This window comes from Melopsittacus undulatus, chromosome 12 (genome assembly GCF_012275295.1).
Source record: "Melopsittacus undulatus isolate bMelUnd1 chromosome 12, bMelUnd1.mat.Z, whole genome shotgun sequence".
NCBI lineage: Eukaryota > Metazoa > Chordata > Aves > Psittaciformes > Psittaculidae > Melopsittacus > Melopsittacus undulatus.
In genome coordinates this window covers 2,893,418-2,915,088 of record NC_047538.1, presented here as the reverse complement: position 1 = coordinate 2,915,088, position 21,671 = coordinate 2,893,418, and the positions used below count along the sequence as shown (strand labels likewise).

The following is a 21,671-nucleotide window of genomic DNA, read 5'->3' as shown; positions in this document are numbered from 1 at the left end:
TATAGGGACAGAGCCCCAGGGAAGAGCCACGCACTCTGTGAGGAGCTACAAACAGCATCAACGACCCCACCAAGCACAGACCTTCGAGCAGCTGAGCCCCCTCCAGGGAAACACAACCCAGCAAATCCATAGAAAACACATTTTCTGAGCCACCCAACAGGCTGGAGGAAGATTTGCTGTGGTTTCCACACAGGCTGGGAATTGGCTTCTCTTTTTATAGGCTTTTCTTTTATTCCCTAGCTAATGATAAAAGTGATGTTCTGAGGAGCAAAAGCACTGCCAGTCAGGGGTGCATCACCATGGGGAAAGCAGTTCTTTCTGTCCTACATGTCTAGCTCTTTAGGGAGGCTTCAAACTACCAGATATTCAATACTAAGAGAAGACCCCAAAATATAAGTCAAATCCGTGTAATGTTCATAAGCAAATAAAAAATAAGGGAAATTGAGAGCACCTCTGCCGCTCAAGGGCACCCATTTCGAACCGATAACCACTGCCTGGCCTCACACCAAGCACATCATCACACAGCATGAAACTCCAGGATATCACAGCATCCAAAAGCCAGATCCAGAGCAGGCTGAAGCATCCCACATGTCCCTGTCTGCAGAACAGGTCACCACTGCTCTGAACACTGAAGGTCCAGGAGGTTTGATGGAGTCGTGATGGGGAAAGAAAACAGCTGCCTAAAAACAAATGCAGGAAGAGAACGTGTTCCACAGGGCAGAGGGGAGGTGGTGGCTCCTGGAGCTCAGTAACTGCAGGATGGATGTGACAACAATGGCACAAAGTAGCTGATTTTGGGCTTCTTAAGGTGTTTTGGGCAAGGGCCTTCACACAGTGGCAGGAGCAGCAGATGTGCAGCTGACAGCAGTGACAAGAGAGAGATTCAGTGGAAGTGCTTGACTTGTGCAGGGCTGTGCTTCTTGGACAGGCTCAGTACCCTGCACACACTCTGCCTCTTCCCTGGAAGCTCACCATGAGGATAACAGCACCAACGTGGGCTGGGATCACAAATATGGGGTTTGTTAAGGTTAACATGTATTTTGGGTAATGATCTTTCATTCTGCATTGAGCGATAGCCCCTTGGTCTTACCCCTGACCTGAGGCAGCAGCAGGACACCCCATACACCATCCCTTCCAACCAACTCAACTCAAAGCACAGGACAAAATAAGACAAGCATTTCAAAAGGAGTCTGAAACACAGGAGAAACAGAGCACATGAGTTGCAAATGTTGCATGGACTATATTAGATAGGGGGAAAACAGACATTTCGAGCCACAGATGTGTCAGCAGGTGTTCAGCAGGCAAAGGCAAATACCACAGAACTGGGGAAATAAACAGAGACCACAGCATGGTCCAGTGTGGATGAAGCAAAGCTCTAGAACATCTGCAGCTGCTGAAAGGCAGGAGCCCTGGTTGCTGCACGTTGCTCAACACAAGGCACAGTGTTCCATTCGGATGCGTCACCCTGCTCTCCTTTAATCTAAGACAAGTTGAAAAGGGATTTTGACCTGAATATCTACACTACATCAAAAGCTGCATTAGCTGTTAATGGCAGCACAACCCAGATACCTCAATGCAGCTCCCGGGGATTTCACCAACTGCAGACGGTCCCACTCAGGTCAGAAAATGCACTCAAAAGGAGCTCCAACCTGGAGAAGCACCCATTGAGCACCTTATCAGGGTTTTATCCAGATCTGGACCAGATCCGAGCCTCTCTCTGCCTCTGACACCTTTCAGAAGCCCTCTCAGACATCCCCATGCGATGCTGGCATTTCAAAGCCAAGGGCTGGAAGCTTATTTACGTCCAACCTTAAGGGCAATTTGTGAGGGCAAAGCTTGGCTCAGTGTTTCCCAACAAAGCTTGCCATGCCTAAATATACAGGGAAAAAGAACTTCCCTCCGAGGAGCAGCTCTATTTACACAGAAAGTGGGAAGCCTTTTCCAGCAGCCCTCACTCACATCCTGTGGAAGCGGCTGGAACGGGCAGCGGGTGAAGCTGCCAAACCCCAAGGCTGCTTTGAAGCCCTGCAGAGACCTTTACAAACCAGCTGTGCACTGGGAACACAGGGGGAAAGGACCATCCCCTTCATCACAGTGCTGGTGTCGCTGCTCCAGAGCCAACTCAATCACACCTGGAAATCACACACAGTGCTTGGGAAGTTGAGGAGCCGAGCAGTAAAATCCTGTCAAATCCAAGAGCTTCACTTCCCAATGTGGAAAAAACATGCTGCTTGGGTGGAGTCAGCCATCAGTGAGAACAGCAGGTAACACAGCAGGAAAAACATGCACAAACATCTTCACTATGTGAATACAAGCACTGGATGTGATTCTGTCTCTGCGAGGAGCAGGCAGGTACAACAGACACAGTGAGGACTGGACACGGGGCAGGAACAACCCTCACTGCTTGCCCAAATGATGCCCAGGATTCCTGCTCTCTCCTCTCCCACTTCTGACAGCAAGGAAAGACAGACCCCAGGCAAACCCAAGGGACACAACCGAAGGGAAAGCCACCAGCATTGAGCCTTTCTGTGGCACAAGGAAAAAGGAAGGGGAGATGGTGGGAACATGCAGGGCTACGGAAATGTGGGAATAACAACGAGTCCCTTAACTCTTGAATGAACCATCCAGCTCTGAGATTTGGCTCTTCAGCAGGGCCAAGCCCAGGCTGCAACTGCTGTGCTATCAACCACTGCATCAGCATCACGGACCTGCGGCTGCCCGAGGCAGAGGACGGATGCAGGCTCCGGTGGGTAACAGCATCCTTCCACCAGGTTACAGATGGAAGCTCCAGTGGGATGGATGGATGGATGGATTGTAATGCACGCTCCTTTCAGGAGAGGGGAGGACTCCCAGCTGCTGAGCTGCAGCACGAGCCAGGCTCCCCAGTGAGACCTAAACCCCATTTGAACCCCAGCACCATCGCTGGTACTCGATCGGGTGATCCACACACGGACACCGTCCCCATGTACCGACCCGACCCACCACAAAGCAGCCCAGCACTTCAGGCCGGTTCTCTTTTGTTCTCCCCCCCCACCACTAAGCATGAATGAGACTTTAGGTTATCAAGAGCACGATTCCAAAGCTCCTGCTCCATTGGGAAACCCAACCGGGATCCAAAGATAGGAGAGGGCTGCACAGCATCCTGCCGAGCCCCTGCAGAGCCTGCCCAGCCCAGCCCCGCCGTGACAAGGGAAACGACGCTAAACGAAGCCGTTCCCTCACCACCCAGCACCGAAGACAATGGCGAGGAACGACCCAAACGCGGCCGTGCTGCTAAATCCCAACCTCATCCCTTCAATCCAAGGCTTTTGAGGACCAAAACAAGCGCAGGGCGAGCGGCACACACGGCACGAACGCGAGATGTGGCTTCGCAGGGAGTCAATGGGGAAGAAACAGAGGCTGAGCCTCACCTTTGTCTTTAGAACACCGAGGAGCCGCCTCTGAGGTGGGGGGCACCCCCCGGCGCCCCCAGCCCGCACCTCAAACGTTGGTTTTTGGGGGAAATCCAAGGGTTTTTAGAGAAAAGGGCAGGTTTTACCCAACCCCAGCAGGGACAAGACCTGAGGCTGCGTTCCCCTCTCCCGCCGGGCACGGAACGGGCTTCCCCCCTTCAACGGGGAGAGCAGCCCTCGGGGGCCGGGCACAGCACCCCATAACCGGGGGGGAAGAGGGGGGCTCGGCCCCTTCACCGTGGCCCCCTCCGGGCGAGGCCTGTCCGGCCGCAGCCCCCCGGGGAAGGGTCAGTACCGGCCCCATGGCGCCCGCCGCTCACCTACCGCCGCCCGCCGCAGCCAGGCCGGGCCCTCAGGGCTGCCGGCCCCGGGTCCGCCGCGTCGCCCGGGTGACGGCTGGAACCGGCGCCGCCATCTTCCTCCCCTCCGCCGCCAACCGCCGCTCCGGAGCGCACCGCGCAGGCGGCTCCGCCTCACGTCATGAGGCGGGGAGAGGCGCCATGATGGGAAGGGCAAGCCGCGCCCGCCCGGCCTCCTGATGGGGAGGAGGAGGACGCCATGTTGGGAGAGGCGCGGGCGCCATGTTGGGGAGGTCGCGCTGAGGGAAGGCGCCATGTTAGGAAGGTCGCTGTGTGGAGAAGGGGATGAGGCGGCTCCTGCTCCTCCCCGACCGTACAGGGGAGGACTCTGCGGCTTTTCCGGGCTCTCTCCTCGGCTACTGCTTGGAGAGGCACAGCCGGGTCCCCGGTTCCGTGCCCCAGGCGTTAGGAAGCGGCCGTGTGGGGCTGGGTGTGGGGGAAGCTGTGGTGTGGAAAGCAGCAGCAGCCGCAGGGAAGGAAGCCGCTTTGCTCTTTGCACCTCAGCGGTGTTACTTCAGGTACCGAAGGATACAGAGGTGAGGGTTGTGTCTCATTGCTCCATGAAAGCCCTCTAAAAAGTCAATGGATCAATCAATAAACCCTACCAAAAAATCAATACATCAATAAAACCTAAAAAAATCAATAAATCGATAAATAAATCAACCAGTAACCCCCAATGAATAAATCTACCAATAAACCCAAAAAATCAATTAATAAACCCTATAACCTCAATAAATCAATGAATCACCCAAGAAACCCTAAACAATAATGAAGCAATCAATAAGCCCTAAAAAAATCAATAAATCAATAAAACCTAAAAAAATCAATACTTGATAAATCAATCAGTAAACCCCAAAACTCAATAAATCAATAAATCATAAATGCCAAAAAATCGATAAATCAACAAAACATGAAAAAATCAATAATCGATAATCAGTAAACCCAAAACCTCGATAAATCAATCCACCAATTAACCCTAAAAAATCAATAAATAAACCACTAAATCCTAAACACCAATACATCCATCAATAAACCCTAAAAAAGCAATATTCAATAAACCCTAAAAATCAATGACAAATTAGCAAACCCTAAAAAACCAATAATAAATCAATATACCCTAAAAAAATCAATCATCAAGAAATCAATCAATAAACCCTAAATGTTAATAATCATTTAGTAAACCCTAAAAAATCAACAAATCAATCAATAAACCCCCAAAAATCAATAAATCAAACAGTAACCCCCCCAAAAAATCAATAAATCAATCAATAAACCACCCCAAAATCAATTAATCCATCAATAAATCCTCCCAAATCAATGAATCCATCAATAAACCCCCCAAAAATCAATGACTCCATCAATAAATTCACTTTTTGGACACGCGATGCAGAACCTGCCCCAAAATCCTTCCTTTTGCCCCCAAAGGCTGCAGTTGCACTGATGGCTGTTCATGTCCTGCCTGCTTTCAGCGTGCGGTGACCCAAGGGATTTATTGGCTCTTTGATGGCTGCATTTACCAGTGTTCAACCCTGGCCACCGAGCCTGCACAAGGCACGGCTTTCCCGATGCTTCCTTCTTCTCCTTGCCTTGGAAGTGGCCTTGAGCTCAGCTCCGCTCAGGATGGGATCAGGCTGCTCGGGATGGATGTTTCCCGGTGGATGCAGGAGCGCTGTGGGGTGGATCCATCTGCGGAACAACCCTGCTTGCTTCATGTTGGTTTTCCAGCAGCTCCTGCATCCTCCTCACCAGGCTGCCTATGGATGGGCAAAGCTTCCCTATGGACGCCAGGCCGAGGAAGGCTCCCAGCTCAGATCCATGGGGACACCCAGGATTTGTCCTGACAAAGCTCTTCCTTCCTATTCAAGGCCCCACCAACAGTTCATCCACGTCCCATCCCAGGGCTCCATGTTACTATGGGAGAAGTGGAATTCCTCTGTGGGCACTAGGTTCCATGGCACAGAACCTGCTTGATGCTGTGCAGGATGGAGCAGCTCCTTCCCTCTGCTTCCACACTGCAAGGAATTCCACTGCTTCCTGTCACATGGATCTGAGCTGGGCTGGGAGCCTTCCTCGGCCTGGCATCCATAGGGAAACTTTGCCCATCCATAGGCAGCCTGGTGAGGAGGATGCAGGAGCTGCTGGAAAACCAACACGAAGCAAGCAGGGTTGTTCCGCAGATGGATCCACCCCACAGCGCTCCTGCATCCACCGGGAAACATCCATCCCGAGCAGCCTGATCCCATCCTGAGCGGAGCTGAGCTCGAGGCGACTTCCAAGGCAAGGAGAAGAAGGAAGCATTGGGAAAGCTGTACCTTGTGCAGGCTCGGTGGCCAGGGTTGAACACTGGTAAATGCAGCCATCAAAGAGCCAATAAATCCCTTGGGTCACCGCACGCTGAAAGCAGGCAGGACATGAAGAGCCATCAGTGCAACTGCAGCCTTTGGGGGCAAAAGGAAGGATTTTGGGGCAGGTTCTGCAGTGCCTGTCCAAAAAGTGAATTTATTGATGGAGTCATTGATTTTTGGGAGATTTATTGATGGATTCATTGATTTTGATGGGTTTATTGATGGATTAATTGATTTTGGTTTGATTTATTGATTGACTTATTGATTTTTTAGGCTGCTGGAATGGGGCAGTGAGACACAACCCTCACCCGGAGACACTCAAGAAGTGAATACAGTTGTGTCTGTCATGGCAAGAAACAAGATAAAACGAATAAATGATGTTTTATTTTGGGTTTAAAGGTTGGGACTGGGCACTGAGGAGTAGCTGAGGTGTTAATGGAGCCGAGGTGGGAAGGACAGACGGGTTGTGTGACCGGATGAGAATGGCTAAAAGAAGGGAAACCACCCCAAAACCTCGTGTGCTCCCAGGCTGACCCCGGTCCTCCCGTCCGCCAGGGGGCGCGGCCGCGCAGCCTCTTCTCCTGCCCCCCGCAGGGCGCGCCCGCACGTGCTCGCCCCGCAGCGGCTCCCGGCGCACGCGCCGGCCGCCTCACCTCTCCTCGGGCCGCTCGCGGCCGGGCGCGCATGCGCAGTGCGAGGCTGGCGGCGGCGGAGGGCAATTAAAATGGAAGATGAGGAGGTCGCCGAGAGCTGGGAGGAGGCGGCCGACAGCGGGGTGAGCCCGGCGGCGGGGCCGGCACCGGGCACCGGGGGGGCAGCGGCCGAGGGCAGCGGGAGGGACCGACCGCCGGCGGGGCGCGGTCAGCCGGGCGGTGGGCCCTGAGCGCCTGCTAGGCCTCTTAAAGGGACCGCGGCCTCGCTCGGTGAGGGGGGGCTGTATCCGTCCCCAGTGCCTCCCGCTCGCCTCTTCTCCATCCCCCGGTGGTGTGGGAGCCGCTCCGCGCCCCTCCGGCTGCCTCCCGGTGTCCAGACACAGTTCTGGGTTCCTGCGGCCGTGTGGGGCTGCGGGCAGGGCCGGGACAAAGCTGCGGGCGCTGGGGTGCGTGTGGGGGTGCTGGGCCCTGCTGCTGTGGGGCCACGGCAGGGTAAGCCACGTTAAGCCTCGCAGGGTGGGCTGCGTCTGCCGGGGGTGAGGGGGGTCACAGCAGAAGCCCCTTTACCCCCTTGGCTCCGTGTTAACGTGCTGCTTCAGTAGCACAAATCGTGGCTCGTAGCTGAGGTTGTTGCTTGTTAATAGCTCCAGAGCTGAGGCTCTCACCCCCGAGAGGCTCTGAAGCGTGGAATAAACCTATTCCTTTAGCAGGGACCTGGGCTGGGGTCTGCGGGGGGCTCCCACCGAGCCTTTAGCACGCACCCTCCTGTCTGAATGCGTTCATGACCAACCAGAGGGCAAAAGGACTTCGTAACAATGACTTGGTGAAAAGGCTGAGGCCGCTCGGGAGATTGGGTTACGTCTGCCCGGCGAGAGGGTGGCAAAATAGAGCCTGTAACTCAACCCATCCCCGAGCCCAGCGCTCGCCCGGTGCCAGGGCCTGTGGAGCCTTGTGCTGGGTGCTGCGGTTCAGTCGCTCCATGAAGGGACATAACTCGTGTCCCCGGCGGTGCTGATAGCTGTGGCCTTGAGTAATGGTTTAAAATTGCAGGGCTGCTCAGATCCCGGGCAGCGGTTGTCTGTCCTCGCTGTCCTTTCCAGCCTGTCCCTTGTAGGTGTGCTTCTAAAGCCCTAAGAAGGAAGAGGCCGTTCTCACCCCCTTTTCCAGTTCAAACTCATGGGGGTTTTGTCTTCATCAAGCCCTCTTGAGGAGCTGCCGCTGCTCTTGCAGCTGCTTTGGCAGTTGTGGGGGCTTGGGGTGCCTGCACAAGCAAAGGTGTCTGCGGCAGGAGCTCCTCTTGGGTAAGACAAGGGCCAGGAGCTGCCTCCTGGCGTCTGCTGTGGTTTAGAGAGGTCATTTCCAAGCCCTGCCTGCAGGAAGGAGCCCCTCTGCTGCTGCTGGTGGCTGCAGGAAGCACGGTGGGATGGAGCAGGGGAGCCCAGCCTCTGCCTGACCAAGGGTTTTTCATGGTCCCAATGGATGTGGATGCAGTTGGGCTGTGCTGCTGCAGAAGCAGAGCTGCCAGAGGTGGAGAGCAGAGGGCAGGAAGAGGCCATGGTGCAGAGCAGCAGCATGACTGATTCGCTTGTTGGCTGATCTCTGTGCCCAAGCCCTGCTGCTGTTGTGGGCCAGGAGCCTGGGACCTGCCCGAGTGAGATGGGCCTCATGGTGGAGGTGAAAAGGGATGCACAGGGAAGGGGTGAGGTGGCCAGGTCCTGTCAGTACAGGATACCTGTGTCTTCAGACAGGCTGAGAGCACTGGGGCTGTTGAGCCTGGGGAAGAGAAGCTGTGTGGAGACCTCAGAGCAGCTTCCAGTGTCTGAAGGGGGCTACAAGGATGCTGGAGAGGGACTCTTCAGGGACTGCAGTGATAGGACAAGGGGTGATGGGTTCGGAGTGAAACAGGGGAAGTTCAGGTTGGAGATAAGGCAGAAGCTGTTCCCTGTGAGGGTGCTGAGGCGCTGGCACAGGGTGCCCAGAGAAGCTGTGGCTGCCCCATCCCTGGCAGTGTTCAAGGCCAGGCTGGACACAGGGGCTTGGAGCAGCTGCTCCAGTGGAAGGGGTCCCTGCCCGTGGCAGGGGTTGGAGCTGGAGGAGCTTTAAGGTCCCTTCAACCCAAACCCAGCTGGGATTCTGTGATTTTATTCTTCTGCTTTTATCTCACTTGCTGTGGATTGGAGGCAGCACAAGACAAATCCCCAGAAGGCACAGGCCAGCAGCAGGCAGTGCTCAAGAGGAGTATGCAATAAAACATAAGTCACACATCAAGGAGCAGCTTTGAACACAGACTCTGCTCCTCGTCCTTCAAGCTCTTGAGGACCTGCGTTGCTGTCATTTATGTTAGACCCTTCAGCACATCTCTGTGCTGAAGATCCCTGATGGCCTTTGGGAGTTGTTGCTTCCTTCTCACTGTGTTAATATTCCACCCAGATGGGTTCCTTAGGACAAAGAGCACATCACATGTTAGTGCTGGTCCTGTTCTGGATGTTAGGCTGTGAACTTGTGCACAAGAAGGTGGTTCCAGCCTGCCCAGAGATGCTGCGGTCTCTCAGTTACAATTCACCTCCCATCTCTCTTACAGATCTGCCTTCCAACAGAAGCAGTGCTAAAATCACTTTAAGTGAAGGGGAAACCCCCCAAGAAACCTGTAGCAGATCTTCTGCCATGGTTTGGTCAGTGAAGTAGCTGCAAAGCAGCTCCTCAAGCATGTCTGCTGCTCTTGAGGTTGCCTTTTTGGGTCTCCACATCTTCTGTGTGGTTTCTGCTTGGGTTTTACCCCCTGTCACTGGAGTTCCCCAGTGCTTGCCAGAGCAGCTCTTTGGGTACGTGCCACCCCCGGAGCAACCACGTGCAGCAGAGCTCTGGGGGTCCCTTCCATCTGTGTTATCCCATTGCTGCCTCATGACACCTTGAAAACGCCTATGGAATGGGGAGGTTTTGGTGCTCTGTGAATTACAGGTGGAAACCAGGGTGCAAATAACAACTGAAGAGTCTAAATGAGGAGTCTGGGTTAGTAAACACTCGGATGACTTCATACAGGGCTTTTGTGTGGCCTGCCTGGCTCTAGGGGAGAGGGAATCATGGATGAGAAAGCTCTGTTTGGGACACCTCAGTCTATTTACCTGCCTAAACCTTATAATTAAGCGTCAGGTGGGAAGCTGAGCTCCAGAATTGGGCTGGAAGCCCCATCCATGTCCTGGGTCACAGGTAACTCTCAGTCTTGAGCTGGTGTCCTTCAAGCTATTCAGGGATTGCTTATTCCTTTGTTAAGGAGAATTTGTATCAGTGTCACCTGAATGAGGAACTTACGTGTTCTCTGCACAGATTCTGAGTTGAAATCAGTCTGGGAGCCCAAAATGGGTTAAAAACTGTCAAACCTGATCCTCTCGGGTGTCTTTTCTCCACCTCAGTTTGCTGCTGATGCACAGTTTACAGGGCAGCTGCATCCAACCTTCCTACTGGAGGAACTGGATAGGTTCACACCTATCCCATCGCAGTCCAGACTCGAAGTCCCTTGCTCAGGCTGCTCCTTGCTTCACTGATCACCAGCAGCACGAGATGCTCGCCCTGATGATCTGCAGCCCAGCCACCTGGGGAGGGTGAGAGCAGCTGAATGTGTCACTGACCTTTGTCCCTCCTGTGTGGGGACAGGGGTTGTCTCCTGCTTGTGCCTGGCACTCGGTGAGGCCCCAGGGTGGGGAAGAAAACCTTTTTGTCGTCTCTAAAGTGGTCAGAGGGCCTGGGATTGAGCCTGCAGCAAAGGCAGAGCGTTCCCTGCTTGTAAGGGTTTTAGCTTTGAGTTGCTAGATGGGGTTGAAGCACAGAGAAGTCGAAAGGGAAATGTTTCCATATGCAGTGCGGTGACTCCAGTCCAGCTTGTGCCACCAGAGGAGGAACTGATGGGGTTTTGCTTTGCAGGAGCTGCACCCGGGAGGATCAGTGCTGGGTTTTGATGTCAGGGCTGTGAGGATCACACAATCCCAGCCTGGTTTGGGCTGGAAGGGACCTTAAAGCTCACCCAGCTCCAACCCCTGCCACGGGCAGGGACCCCTTCCACTGGAGCAGCTGCTCCAAGCCCCTGTGTCCAACCTGGCCTTGAACACTGCCAGGGATGGGGCAGCCACAGCTTCTCTGGGCACCCTGTGCCAGCGCCTCAGCACCCTCACAGGGAAGAGCTTGTGCCTAAGAGCTCAGCTCAGTCTCCCCTCTTTTGGGCAGGTTCAAGCCATTCCCCTTGGCTTGTCCCTACAGGCCCTTGTCCCAAGCCCCTCTCCAGCTTTCCTGCAGCCCCTTTAGGATGGGGTTTGTCTTCATGGACCAAAATGCTGTTTGTAAAGCTTTTGCTGACTGTTCCCTGTATGTGTTTGCAGTGTCACCAGAACCTTAAAGCTGGGAAAGGAAAGGTTCCGTTCCCACTGCTCTGGGTTGCTGGGGCAAAGATGTTTTGTTTGGTAGGAGAAAATGCTGTTTGCAGGTTGGAAATGGCTTTGGGGATGTTGCCACAGGTCCTGCCCGTGTTGCTCAGACCTTGAGGAGCAGCTGGATGTGACCCTGTGCAGGGACATGGGTGTGGAAGGCAAAGGTGATCTTCGGGATTAAGAGATGTTCCAGGCCCTTGGCAGAGGGCTTTTGCTAGGGCTTAATCTCTGTTTTGCTTCTAGGTTGATAAAGGGTGTCAGTCAGTTCCCAGCCTGCAGCTGAGAAGTGTTTGTCCCAAGTGCTTTCCCCCTCCTGTAACGTGTCCGTGCTGGGAATACCGTGTGGCGCCCGCCAGGCTTGTTCCCAAAAATACTCCTGTGTCTGGTTTCCCTGTATCCTGCTGCCAGGAGCGTTATCTACCTATGGAAGATGTAAATGCCGGCGCAGCTGAGAAGCATCTGAGGCTTGGTTTAACATAAGCACAGTAACACAGGGAATTAATTAATGGAGCAGTTTTGATTCTCAGGATAGCCTCAGGAATTGCAATGTTCCTGTAATTAATAGAAGATTAATTTATCTTCAGAGCAAAGAAGTAGGTACCTAATGAGGAGGCAGCTTGGAGGTGGCAGAGGATTATCTGCTCCTGCTCAGACTTGATGGTGCTTTTGGTGAGTCTGTATCTGCTGCTGTGAGGGGTTGGGAATCAGGAGCAGCTTTGGTAACCTCAGCTCTGAAAACCTGGTTCTTGTCTACAGAAGAGAATATGAACCAGGCCTCAAAGCTCATCTCCTGTCCTATAGAAGATGCCAGAGGATCTGGTGATGCTCTGGTCTGGACAAGGCTTTGGTTTGGTTGGTGAAGGAGCATGCAGCTCCAGCCTCAATTCCCTCTTTCTGGGTTGGATCTTACCCATCACTTGGGTGAGGAAGTGTGGAGGGTTGTGCTCAGGGGGAATGTCCAGTAAATACATCCCAGACTGTGGTTAATGGTTTTCTAGAGCTGTGTATGTGACGTGTTATCACCTATCTAGGAGAGCATCCTGTATCCATGACTGTGCTGGTGGCTGTCTCCTGGATTCCTGCAGTCACCTTATTTGGGAGGTGGGGAGGAATTGTCCTGCCAACAGAAGGGGTTGGTGTAAAGCCCAAACTTGTGTTTCCCTGCAGACATTCAGTTCTGGTTTACTCACTGAACTGGAAATAAACCCCAGCACTACGTTGTTATCCCTTCCCCTGCTCCACCAGAGTCTGTTCAGAGTCCCTGCTGACAGGGATGGGAAGGATAATTCCATAGACATATCTAATGCATTACAGTTACTCCAACAAAGTTCTTTCAGCCATCGTGAGGCCTGACTCCAGCTTCTCCCTGTGCTTTGCAATACCCTGGAAAACTGGGTTTCCTTGGGAATGTGCCTTAACCCCCACGTGATCCATGGGGACACCCCTTCTGGAAGGCACATTGTCGGGAGCATCATCAGTCTCCAAGTACCCATAACATCACTGAGCTATCCTCTGTGTTGGTGGGGTTCTCACTTGGGATGGGTCTGAGCAGCAGGTTTGTGCGTTGGTGTCTGTCCAACTGCCTTCTAGGAGGTGTTTTATCAATCCTTTTATGCAGTGCTGTTTGTCCCGGGGTTAAAGGCTGGGAAGGATGGTTGGGATTGGGCTGGAGTTGTTTCCATGACGTCCTCACCTACAAATGCGGTTTAAATGTCAAAGAACAGTGTCTTCTTCATGCTCTCTGTGTGTGTTTGGGTCCTTTTTAGTCCCCAGACATAATAGCCCTAAAAATAGTTTGCTGAGATTCTTTGCTAATCCTTGGGGCGAGTGGTTTGAACTGGGGAGGGCGGGGGGGGAAGTATAGAAATAAGGGGGGGGTTGGGTATAGAAAGAAGATGATTTGGGAAATAAAAACCAGGAGAGCCTCCTAAGGAGATTCATGGCTGGGTTTGGGATCTGGGAATGTGCAGTGTGATGCCCCCGGGGTGCCAGCTCTGGTGGCCTCTCCTCTGGGCTCGTGCCTTTGGGTTGTTGTAGTGTTCCTGGCATTCACCCTGCACGTCAGGGCCTAATTTTATCTCATTACCACCCAGCTTGGTGGCAGCGTGACACAGCAGTGGGCAGGGAATGACATCAGCAGGCAAACACATCCCTGTGGAGCAGCAGCAGGGAATTTCGGGGTGCTTTTTCCTTAGGAATGAGCCCTGTCAAGGTGGTTCTGCTGCTCAGCTTGGTGCAGTGTGAGGCTTGGTCTGGCAGCGTGATTCAGGGCTGCCTGCCTGCATCTGTGATGCTCTCCACATCCAAACACCTCCCCTTCAGACACAGTCATGTTCAACACCCAGAGCTTGATTCTTGCTGAGGCAAAACGGGGTCAAGCCCTGCATTTCAAAGAGAACACAACATTGAGTACATCAAGAGGTGTGTGTGAGGAGGGAGCTGCTGTTATTACACTTGCTTTTGCACACAAAGGGAGGCTCTTTGTACCCAATGCAGGCAGCTGGAATGCTCCCAGCAGCACAGCATTGTGTGAGGCTAACGTGGCTGGGGTGAAGGGACACGTGTGTATTGGGGCTGGTGGCTGTTTTAGGCTGTTCTGCCAGCATCTTCATGTGTGGAGGAAGCAGAACACAGCATGGCTCTGAGCTGATGGTGGAGCTTGGAGGATGGTTTCACTGCTCTTTGCTTTGGGTGAGGAGCTGGTGTGTGCTGGTTTGTGAGCACTTGGTGACCACTGATGACTGTGGAGGGATGTGGAGACCTCAGAGCAGCTTCCAGAGTCTGAAGGGGACTACAAGGATGCTGGGGAAGGACTCTTCATCAGGGACTGGGGCGACAGGACAAGGGGTGATGGGTTCAAACTGAAACAGGGGAAGTTCAGGTTGGAGATAAGGCAGAAGCTCTTCCCTGTGAGGGTGCTGAGGCACTGGCACAGGGTGCCCAGAGAAGCTGTGGCTGCCCCATCCCTGGCAGTGTTGAAGGCCAGGTTGGACACAGGGGCTTGGAGCAGCTGTTCCAGTAGAAGGGGTCCCTGCCTGTGGCAGGGGTTGGAGCTGGAGGAGCTTTAAGGTCCCTTCAACCCAAACCAGGCTGGGATTCTGTGATGAGAGACAAAATACCAAGTGTTTTGCCAGCAGTTATCTGCACAGGAGTCAAACAGAGGTGGAAAGGAATTGTTTTGGGGAGCAATGTGTCCCAAACAGAGGTTTCGAAGGATTCCTTGGCATGTGTTTGTGTTAAGCACAGCAGAGGACTCTGTTTGGTAGGGGAAGCTGCAGGCTCTGGTGTCAGAGGATGTGTGTGTGTGTGTGTGTGTGTGTGTGAGGGTGTGCAGAGCTGCTCAGCCCTGACAGGCCCATTAATCAGGTGTTTGTCACCCGTTGAGGTCGATCCAAGGCTGTGCAATTACAGGATCCCATAGCCCAGCGCATGGACCACGACGTGAGCCCCAGCACTGAGCTGTGGAGCCACCAGCGATGTGGAAATGTGGTGTTCATCAAACCCAGCTCCTGTGCCAGGGAGCAGAGCACAGACAGAGCCTTCCTTGCTGTGCTTCTGTGCCCCATGGGCCTCACCATGGGCTGCTGAGCTTGTCTGGTGTGCTTCAGCACCGTCACTCTTGACGGTGCTTTCCCCACCCTGCATCATCTTCCTGTCATCCCTCTCCTCTGCTTGAAGGCTTCAGTGAGGGATGTTTAAGGATGTTCCTTCCAGTTCACTGCCTCCAGATGCCCCAGGGAGGTGTGGTGAGGGGAAAAGTGCTTGAAACACAATTCTCCAGCAGGATACGGCCTCTCCTGGTGTAGGCACGTGAGAAACCCCTTCCCCTTAGGTTGAGTGCCATTGTTAGCCAGCAGCTGCTCTAGGAGGTCTCCATCCTTGCTGCGATATCCATTTCCCTGCTGGCTGGTCCTTGGTCTTTGCAGGTGGGAAGCAGCTGCTGCACATTTCATTCTATCCTCCCAAAATCCCCCCAGTGCTTGGGATGGGATTTTGCTGCCAGGGAAGAGGAAGGAACCTGCAGGTTCATTTGCCCTCAATGGGAGGCTCTAGCCATAACCTGGCCTCCAGTCCCTGGGTTTGTTCCTACGCATCGCTCATCACCTTCCAGGACAGAGACTGGGAGAAAATTCAACCTCCTGCCTTTTGTCTGCCTAAAACACCATTATTTCATGGATGCTGGGCTGCTCAGAGCCAGAGAATCCCAGCCTGGTTTGGGTTGAAGGGACCTCAAGGCTCCTCCAGCTCCAACCCCTGCTGTGTGACCAAGCACCTTGTTGTGACTTGTGTTCATTCCCTGCTTACTGGGGCAGCAGGGAATTACTGTGCAAACCAGTTCCTTCCCTGGGTTGTGCCTGTTGTGGTTTCTGACAGCAGGGCAGGGAGCTCGCAGTGGGGTTGAGCAAACCAGCCCCTAAAGTGGAGCAGCTGCATCCTGCCAGGAGCTTGGAATTCCTGCAGTATTGCCAGTTATCAGCTGGTGGAACTGGGACACTCACAGGTGGCTTTGTTCCCCTTTTCAGTGGTGGTTAAACCCATCATTGCATCAGTGAGGATCCTGGAAGCCGGCTTTGTTTTCCTGGTTAGCCAAGATTCCCATCAGAATAACTCCAATTGCATAACACAGACACCTTTGGGAAGGTAAATCCAAGCTTGGGGCAGGAGTTGACGTGCTTAGAGCTACACTCAGTTGGCATTGAGGGTCTTCGCAGTGTCTTAATGCCCATGGAGGACTCTACAGCGATGGTGTGGAGGGGAGAAGCACAGGGAGGCTGAGCTGTGCCCTGCTCCTTGGGTGCACTGGGGCAGGGCAGGGCTGGGTTTGGGAAGCAGGGCTCATTGCAGCAGGAATGTGGCCCTGCCGGCCAGGCCTCCGGATGGCTGCAGGCTGCAGGGCTGGGATCAGGCACACAGGACAGGCATCGCCCCGGCCGGCGCCTGCTGCTGCTGCTCTGCACTAGAGGTTTGGTGCCAGCTCCTGCTCGGATCCGGGAATACCTCCCTGTGTATTCCCATGGCTCCTCACCCTTGATAGAGCTGTCCTGACAATGAGCCCTCGCCCCGGGACACACAAGACCCACGGCCTGCTGGAGGTGTATTAATGGCTATGGATGTAGGTGGTGGCTTGGCTCTTGATGAAGTCATCCTCAGGTGGAGACACACGCTCTGTTTGTGCCCCCTTTCTGGCTTCACTGTAAAGGACAATGAAATGTGGGTGCAGACAGTCCTTGAGATGAACCTTCAGGTTTTCATGCTTCATCTTTTTCCTTTCAGGAGATAGACAGGCGGTTGGAGAGGAAGCTGAAGATCACACAGAAGGAAAGGTAATGGTGCTGCACGGCTTGGTTTAAAACCCAGCCTTCTTTTCCTGAGAGCTGGGGAGAGGGAACAGCAGGGAAAGGGCTTCAAACAGGAGACCCCGCCGAGTTCTGAGATCAGAACCAGGGAATTCCGTGCTCAAGCCACTAGATGGCCCTTTCGATCCATAACAGGGGAGTGGAAAGCTGCTTGGAATGAGTTGGTTTCAGAGCTGGGTCTTCCAGGCTGGCTGTAGCTGCAGCGCTGGAGCAGGCAGGTGAGACACAGGCACTGAGGGTGAGTCAGGTAATCCCAGCTCCCGGCCCTGGCTTGGCTTGACAGGGCTTGCATCAGGGAGACTCTCTCTTCCTGCTTGCTTTGGGTTGGGATGGGGGGGGCTGTTACTGCCTGTCTGTAATCACTTGTGACAAGTCTTTTGTTGGGGTGGGCTTGTTTTCACCCCTCTGATTCCTGGGAGGCCGCTGAAGGAGTTGTGGTTTCACTTCTCTGGGAATGCCACAGAGAGAAGGGACCGTAGCAGCAATGTGGATGGTGACAGAGACCAAGGCTGGCCCTTAGGAGTGAAGTGGCAGCTTGGGCTGGGTGTCCTGATGAGGGCAGCCCTAACAGGGAATGGGATCGTGGTGCTGATACCAATATCTACACATAGAAACACTCAAACTTCAGCCCAGGATCTGCTTCCCTTCGCCTGAAGGTGTGGAAGGCAGAAGGGACAGATTTTCCAGCCCCTGCTGAGCTGCTCTAGTTTAGGGTTACACATATAGCAGGGTCTTTAATTATCACAGGCTGCCCCTTATTCACAGGATGACATCCAACAGGCAGGAATTCCCATGGCGAGCAGGAAAACCTGCTTGGTGCCGGGAACCAGAACCAACCTCCTGTTTATCCCTTCCCACCAGCAGAAAGTCCAAATCCCCTCCTAAAGTGCCGATCGTGATTCAGGACGACAGCCTCCCTGCAGGACCTCCCCCCCAGATCCGCATCCTCAAGAGGCCGACCACCAACGGTGTGCTCAGCAATCCCAACTCCGCCAGCAGGCCGGCCTTCCCGGTGAAATCCTTGGCGCAGCGGGAAGCGGAGTACGCGGAAGCCAGGAAACGAATATTGGGCAGTGCCAGCCCTGAAGAAGAGCAGGAGAAACCCATCCTGGATAGGTGAGAGCAGCTCCCTGTGCACTGTGTGTGCTCCTTGCGAGCCAGCTCCCGGAACAGAAGCTCCCTGAAGAGCGGAGTGAGGCCAGCAAGGAGAGGAGTTGCTTTGGGAGAAAGCAGGGGGTCCTAAACCTCAAGTAGATGGGACTGCAGGGAAGTGCCTGATGTGGTTCTTCAGTTGATCTTTGATCCCTGGAAGAGCATGCTGGGGGGAAAGAAGGGTGTGTGGACAAGCAGGGTTCATAGAACCCCAGAATAGTTTGGGTTGGAAGGGACCTTAAAGCTCACCCAGTTCCAACACCTGCCACAGGCAGGGACCCCTTCCACTGGAGCAGCTGCTCCAAGCCCCTGTGTCCAACCTGGCCTTGAACACTGCCAGGGATGGGGCAGCCACAGCTTCTCTGGACACCCTGTGCCAGCGCCTCAGCACCCTCACAGGGAAGAGCTTCTGCCTAAGAGCTCATCTCAGTCTCCCCTCTCTTGGGCAGGTTCAAGCCATTCCCCTTGGCCTGTCCCTACAGGCCCTTGTCCCAAGCCCCTCTCCAGCTTTCCTGCAGCCCCTTTAGGCACTGGAGCTGCTCTCAGGTCTCCCCTTCAGGAGCCTTCTCTTGTCCAGGCTGCCCCAGCCCAGCTCTCTCAGCCTGGCTCCAGAGCAGAGCTGCTCCAGCCCTCGCAGCAGCTCCATGGCCTCCTCTGGCCTCGCTCCAACAGCTCCAGGTCCCTCTTGTGCTGCTGCCCCAGAGCTGGATCAGGGCTGCAGGGGGGGTCTCCCCAGAGCTCAGCAGAGGGGCAGGATCCCCTCCCTGAGCTGCTGCTCATGCTCTGGGGGTGCAGCCCAGCACACGGGGGGGGGGGGTTCTTTCTGGGTTATCCCAGCAGGACATTTCTTCATCTGCCCTGGGGGCTTAGGCTTGAAACCAGCACATACAGAAGGGAGGGTGTGAATGCTCTTTACTGCACACAGGTCACTTGGAGGCATTGTGCTGTGAGTTCCTTGCATAGAAACCTAAGTGCTGGTTTGGGTTGGGTCACATTCCTTGTCCAGGGTGTGATGTGCATGGATTGTTCCTTGGTGGTGGCTTCCCACCGAGGCGGGTGCAGGATCACAGCATCCCAGGCTGGAAGGGACCTCAGGCATCACCAGATCCAACCTCCTCCTCTGACCTCCTCTCTCCTTGCAGGCCCCCCAGGATCTCCCAGCCCGAAGACACCAGGCAGCCCAACAATGTGATTAGGCAACCCCTGGGTCCCGACGGCTCCCAAGGCTTCAAGCAGCGCAGATAGAGGCAGGCAGGAGGGAGATGCTCCTGCGTCGGACTTGAGCAAAGGGAACTCCCCGGGTTCTTTGCACTGTGATCCCCTTTGCTCTGCCCACTGTGACCTTCATCCCCACGCACTGTGACCTCCCCTCGCCACCCACTGTGACCCACAGATGGCGAAGGGCTGTCCCCACATGGCCGGGACGACAAGGGGGGGGGTTAAAGGACTCGGATGGGTGCAGGGAGCCGCGGGCACGGTGCTTGGGCTGCAGATAGCGCCAGCAATAACGTTTGTCGTCCTCGTCACCCGGGATTTAAGGAAGCAAAGCCCATGGGAATGCTCCCCAGACACACATGTTGTCCTCATCACCTTAGGAGCGAGTTCTGGTTCAAAGGATCTCCTTATTTCATGTCCTCTTCACTGTCTGTATGGTGGAGCAGCGGAGCGCATGGGATGGGTTTGAGCTCTTGGGGTTCGTTGTGAGAGGGAGTTAAGCTTCCAACAAGGAATTTCAATGAATTGCTGCAGCTTTTCCCAGCTCGCCTTTGGCAGCTGCTTGCTTCTCCTTCTCCATTTCCACTTCTGCCAAGCACAGGGGGTGCAGACTCCGGATTCCCACCTTTGGGAGCCCTTGGAGCCCGATGACCGAGTTTACATCCTGCTCCTGGTAGAGCTTGGCTGATGTTTTCTGCTGGCTTTGAGGAAAAGCTTCAAATCACCTTTTATGGTTGTTTTTTTGGCTTTCTTTTTATATTTGGGGAGCAGGGAGCGTGCCCCCATCCCAGGAAAACGCTTCCCATCTGGCTGAGAGCACCAGGAGGAGAAGGATTAGGAATCCATTGCACGGAGGAGAAGGTGCTGCTCTGTTCTGTGGAATGAGGCTTGTGTGGCCAGGGAATGGGGTGTCCCATGGCTGTGTCATGAATGGTCACGGTACGAGCTGCGTTTCCCTCCTGGAATCACAGACATCAGGGAAGAAACCCAGTGCTGGCTCAAGTCTGGATGATTCCCGCTTCGTACCGGTGGCTGCTGGGAAGTGATGCTCCTCCTCCAGCTCCCAGGAAGAGGCCAGGGAGGCTGGTGATGGTGAAAACCTGGATATTCCCCCCCCTGGATGAAGCTGACCTACTTTAATATTGAGGGATGAGATGAACACTAAATCCTTGTCCTGGAGGGGACGGGACCTGGAAAACCATTGCTGGTTCTGGGCGCAGGATTGTGCCGCTTCATGCTCTGTAGGTGCAGGGGTAAAGGAGTGAATCCCGGTGTCCTCCACGTGCAGGGAAGTGCCTGGACACCCACAGACGTGTTCAACCCAACCCCAAACGGTCAAATAAACCTACCTGTGTCTCAGTGACCCCGTTAATGGGCTCATTCAAGCGCTGAGGATGGTGGCGAGGGGGTGGTGGGCAGGGATCCCCTGGGTATCTCCATGTTTTGGGGGGGGATCCTAATGTTTATCCCCCTCCCAATGTCAGGCTGAGGCCCTGGGGGGAGTGGGAAAGGGGAAAGACATCAGCAATAACCGCAGTCACCGCGCCTTTCCTTAATGATTACCCAAAATAGCTTTGAATAGCCCCAAATCCGGTGGGGTTTGGTGTAGCTGATCAGTGTTAAAGTCGCTCTGAACTGTCCCATCTCCGGCACTGAACCCACCCCCCCGCCCAAGCTCCATCACCGGAATCTCCGTTTCCAGCACCCAAACCTCCCATCTCGGCACTGAAATCTCCATCTCCAGCACCAAAACCTCCTTTTCCAGCACCGATCTCTCCCGGCTCCTCCATCCCGGTGACCAGGAGCCGGCCGGCCCGCGGGCAGGGCTCGGCAGTGTTCCTGCGGGAAGCCCCTTCATCCCGGGAATGCTGAGGATGACCACGGTACCACGCGTGTTTTCACCCCCTCCCAAAACCGTGCGCCGTGAAGAAAACGTTTTATAAAATTGTATTTTAAATAAATGTCTTTAAACTTTTAACGACAAAATCCGTTTGGTTCTGCTTTATCCACCCCCATTCCTAAGGCACTGCTGCAGGAGGGGGCGCTGGTGATGGATGAGCTCCCGCTGTGAGCAGAGCCCTTGGGAAGGTAAAAAATAAGGAGGTTTTTGGCTGTTATGCTGGTGTGAAGCCAAAAGTGGTGTCCCTCAGGGATGGGTGTTGGGTCTGGTCTTGTTTAACATCTTTGCCAGTGACATGGACAGTGGGATTGAGTGTGCCCTCAGCAAGTTTGCTGATGACACCAAGCTGTGTGGTTTGGTTGATACGGTGGAGGGAAGGAATGACATCCAGAGGGACCTTGACACGCTTGTGAGGTGGGCTGATGCCAACCTCATGAAGTTTAACCATGACAAGTGCAAGGTCCTACACCTGGGTTGGAGCTATCCCAGGCACAGCTACAGGTTGGGCAGAGAAGAGATTCAGAGCAGTCCTGAGGAGAAGGACTTGGGGGTGTTAGTCAACGAGAAAATGAACATGAGCCATGTTCAGTGTGCACTCACAGCCCAGAAAGCAACCGTATCCTGGGCTGCATCAAGAGGAGTGTGACCAGCAGGTTGAAGCAGGTGATCCTGCCCCTCTGCTCTGCTCTGCTCTTGTGAGATCTCACCTGCAGTATTGTGTGCAGTTCTGGTGTCCTCAACATAGAAAGGACATGGAACTGTTAGAACAAGTCCAGAGGAGGCCACAAGGATGATCAGGGCACCTCCTGTATGAAGACAG

General features: G+C 54.2%; 2 protein-coding genes across 9 annotated transcripts in view; one reads left to right on the top strand and one right to left on the bottom strand.

The window, feature by feature from the left end:
- Positions 1-3,896, bottom strand: part of FBXO42 (F-box protein 42) — a 48,457-nt gene extending 44,561 nt beyond the window's left edge. For 2 of the 4 annotated variants that reach the window (XM_034068299.1, XM_034068302.1), the window contains exon 1: positions 3,773-3,896. The gene's annotated coding sequence lies outside the window, so the exon portion shown is untranslated. The remainder of the gene's footprint in view (positions 1-3,772) is intronic. The other 2 variants (XM_034068300.1, XM_034068301.1) reach the window with 1 other exon arrangement.
- Positions 3,897-6,826: 2,930 nt separating this feature from the next.
- SZRD1 (SUZ RNA binding domain containing 1) lies at positions 6,827-20,937 on the top strand. 5 transcript variants are annotated; one of them, XM_031045753.2, is made up of 4 exons: positions 6,827-6,931; positions 16,502-16,551; positions 17,449-17,700; positions 18,879-20,937. In XM_031045753.2, exons 1-4 carry the CDS (start codon positions 6,881-6,883, stop codon positions 18,979-18,981), a joined length of 456 nt encoding a protein of 151 aa, XP_030901613.1. In that variant the 5' UTR covers positions 6,827-6,880; the 3' UTR covers positions 18,982-20,937. The 5 variants fall into 5 exon arrangements, with proteins under 5 accessions (XP_030901613.1, XP_030901612.1, XP_030901610.2 ...); XM_031045752.2 differs by having other exon boundaries at positions 17,446-17,700; XM_031045750.2 differs by lacking the exon at positions 6,827-6,931 and adding an exon at positions 15,910-16,320 and having other exon boundaries at positions 17,446-17,700.
- Positions 20,938-21,671: the final 734 nt, after the last annotated feature.